At 47.5% G+C, this 3,458-nt stretch overlaps 1 protein-coding gene across 1 annotated transcript; it reads right to left on the minus strand.

The window, feature by feature from the left end:
• Positions 1-1,112: 1,112 nt before the first annotated feature.
• LOC123101727 (F-box/FBD/LRR-repeat protein At4g00160) lies at positions 1,113-3,108 on the minus strand. Its single transcript, XM_044523050.1, has 3 exons — positions 2,021-3,108; positions 1,795-1,929; positions 1,113-1,689 (listed from the first exon to the last, which is right to left on the minus strand). The coding sequence occupies exons 1-3, from the start codon at positions 3,008-3,010 to the stop codon at positions 1,276-1,278; spliced, it is 1,539 nt and encodes a 512-aa protein (XP_044378985.1). The 5' UTR covers positions 3,011-3,108; the 3' UTR covers positions 1,113-1,275.
• Between the last annotated feature and the right edge of the window lie 350 nt (positions 3,109-3,458).

Genomic DNA, 3,458 nt, shown 5'->3' on the forward strand with positions numbered 1-3,458 from the left:
TAAAATCAGACAGTTGTCTGTATCATCTCTGTACGATGAGCACTACTAACTACGCTGAAACAAAAAAAGTAGCCATGCTGGCACAATGCAAATACCTACATGATGTACTGTAGAATTTTGTCGTAGGCATCTGGTATCTGGGCGCATTAACATCGCCATGTTCAGAACTCGATCTCAGTCAAAGCACAAACCCATTTTCTGCTGATGGACTGAAACTTCAAGCAGAATAAGTAAACTCAAGTGCTCAACCACCAAATCTGCATGCATTGACACCTGAATACCTGATGATTGATTTACCTAAGATAATAAACTCGTATCTCTGCTGGCAACGTAGAAGTAAAGGCGAGAAGAAGGGCGCAACCATCACAGGCTGATGTCACTGCATCAAACAGTTTCTGAATTTCATAACCATGATGCCAATGCAAACAGGTTCCTCACCCGGTTAGGTTAGGCAGCAGAAACACAACAACTGTTGGGTATTCCGACACTCTGAAGAAGTGAACTGTGGAGCGACCACCAGGAGTCCGGCCCTGGTCTTATATCAACAAAACCAATAGTTTCCATATGAAGGTTCAGTGTAGTTTTTTGACTTATGAAAAATCCAGACAAGTCCTAACTGAGGCTTCAGTACACTTATATATGTAATCCTACTGCAGTTTCAGACAAGTCCTAAGTGAGGCTTCAGTAAACTTCATAGCAAACTGTTTTTCAGACCAACAGTTTCAGACTACAACAGCTTCAGCAACCTGTTTTTCAGAATAACTGTTTAAGGCGTTTGTTTTCCAAGCACGACCAGATTAGATCATAACATCCAGACATTAAGTTCATATTACTGCAAAAATGAGTTCCTTGCCGAAGGAGAAGCGTAGGATGGTGGAGCAAAGGCAGTTTGAAAAATAAGAAAGGCGTTCATACACGAGCGCCCAAAATTAGAGGAAGCAAAGGCAGTTCGAAATATGGTTGTGCTCTCATCCTAACATCGTTTAAGCCAGTATAGAAGCATAGTAGCTGCTAGTGTAAACAGATTACAATGTGACATCACACATGAAAGAAACAACCACTGCAAAACATACCAAAAAAGAGTCAAATACTACCAACATTCAAGCACAACGAAACAGAAAATATAGCTTTTGAAATATTATAGGCCCTGCCTTCTAAAGCCAGTACAGAAGCAAGCTGATGGTGTAGACAGCTCACACCTTACACCATGCATTCAACAGAAAAGATACTAAATAACATTCAAGCACAACGGAACAGAGATTCATAAGGGGAGGATTACTTTGGATTACAAAAAAGGCATTCCTGAATGCCGAGTTTGCATGCAGCATCAAAGCACTTGAAGGGATTGGCCATTGACAAGTCATGTGTATGACTGTTACCTAGGCCATTATGCCTACAATAACGACTTGTGAATTCGAATCGAGCGCCTCGAGAAGCTCTGCTGTCCACTTGTAACCACATGTGTTGATTAGACTTCCATTCGCGGTCGCGGCTGTGAATGGATCCAAATTTCATTTCTTCTAGCACCTTGGCATTCAAAACGAAAAATTTAGCAAATTCAACATTCGGCATGTCCCCAGAGTAGCCCTCCAACACCACTCTTTTGAGATAGCTCTCGAGGCATTCAATTGGATCCAGTGGGTCATATTTTTGCACACTTTTCATCTTCATCCGTGACCATGCGTCAAACTGTAGATGGAGAAAACAAACAATGTAAAGGCAGTTGGTTAATGTATTAGAGCACAAGTCAGTCATGCTTATGTCGATACACAGGAAAATAAGAATACTACTCACAATGACATAGAGCCTCTCCAAGCAGGGGAAGCAGTTGAGCAGGCCAATTAGTGCATCAAGATTAGGGTCATCAAATTCAATAGCTAAAACCTTCACGGTGGGCATTGTGGTTGTCACGCTGATGGGAATCATTTTCTGATGAAAATGAGAAACCGAAATAAGAAAATAAAATACTTGCATACTACATGTGAATTCTGATTGCTTGGTAGTAGAGGGCTGTTGTTACCTGAGAAACCGTGGTTCCAATGAAGAGTTTGAATATTTGGCTCGACAACACATCTAATACTTGGAGCTTAGGTGCTTGGATTACCCGTACAGTCTCCGGACCAGAACCTGGATAGAGGGGCAGCAACCTCTCAAGGCAAGGAGCGTCCTCGATGACAAGCTCTTGTAAAAGGTCAGCAAAGTCCCAATCACATTCCCACCCCCACACCCTCCGCCTTATTGCAGAGAAGCCGATGCTCCTAAGAGTCGCGGAGCTGATGCAGAGACGAGCAGCGCCAAGAATGCCTTCCAGAAAAAGGCTTTCCAATGAATGGCAGCCAGAGAGCATGTTGTGCAGAGAGTCCCCCGAGATGGTGACCTCACATATGGTGAGCTGCTTGAGGTGTGGGAAATTCAGAGAATGCGCGGGCAAGGCCGAGATGGCGACCTTATACAAGCTGAGCTTGTTGAGGCATGGAAAATTCAGAGACTGCCCAGACAGGTCCGGGAAATGGCAGCGGCGGAATGTGGCGACGCGGAGTGTGGGCGCGAAGCGGAGCGCGGGCGGCGGCAGCAGACCGTGTTTGTCATCATCGGCGCTGTACCCTAAGTAGAGGATCTGGAGACCGGTGAGGGCCTGGGAACGAAGCCAGCCGTCGAGCTTGTGGTGGTCGCGTTGGCGGATGTCGGGGAGCTCCAAGAGGAGGGCTGGGCCAGGGTGCTCGGCGAGGACCTTGGAGATGAGGGCGACGCGCCTGCGCTCCTTCCAGGAGAGGGAGAAGTCGGCGACGAGGTTGAGGGGCGCGGAGCGCCACAGGGGTCGCCACCGGCGGGCGACGGCCTGCGTGCGGGCTCCTTCCTTGGTGGGAAGGAGAGAGATGATGGTGCAGAGGACGGCGTCGGGGAGGGCGTTGATGAGATCGAGACCGCCCGCCAGTGGTGATTCTTGGTCGTGCACTCGCTCAAACTTGCGCTTCTTCCTGTAGCGCCACGGCGGCGGCGGCGCATCCATGGATGCAGGGGAAAAAAATTGTATGAGACCAGGTCTCACGGATTAGCAGGTGAGACCCATTTTGATGGATGACATGTGGCATCCACAAATCACAAAGCACCCACCCCACCCTCCACCTAAAATTAAGGGGGAAGAGATTAGATGCTTTGTGATTTGTGAATGCCACATGTCATTCATCAGGGCGGGTCTCTCCTGATTTATATGTGATGGTGGTGGAGAATGGGAAACGACGATTTCGGCTTGTGATTTTTCACTTTCCCATTTTCTTTTACCACTCCCGATCGAAGGGGCAATGGACCGGCGGTGAAAACTTGTGACGTCGCAATCTAGCTGGGAAGCCGTTGGATAAGTCAATGAGCGATCCAACGGGCCGTAATTTGCGCGAGGAAGCACGCGATCCGTGTGCTCGTGGTGAAATCTATTTCAACGTGACAAGGAGATTCAAATG

The sequence above is a fragment of the Triticum aestivum genome, chromosome 1B (assembly GCF_018294505.1).
Source record: "Triticum aestivum cultivar Chinese Spring chromosome 1B, IWGSC CS RefSeq v2.1, whole genome shotgun sequence".
In the NCBI taxonomy this organism is placed as follows: domain Eukaryota; kingdom Viridiplantae; phylum Streptophyta; class Magnoliopsida; order Poales; family Poaceae; genus Triticum; species Triticum aestivum.

Bases quoted from the DNA above. Each gene is read 5' to 3' on its own strand.
- LOC123101727 (XM_044523050.1), bottom strand. From the start codon at position 3,010: ATGGATGCGCCGCCGCCGCCGTGGCGCTACAGGAAGAAGCGCAAGTTT. The intron at 1,930-2,020 runs GTAACAACAGCC...CATTTTCATCAG, and splicing joins TTGGAACCACGGTTTCTCAG to AAAATGATTCCCATCAGCGT. The intron at 1,690-1,794 runs GTGAGTAGTATT...CTCCATCTACAG, and splicing joins TGGAGAGGCTCTATGTCATT to TTTGACGCATGGTCACGGAT.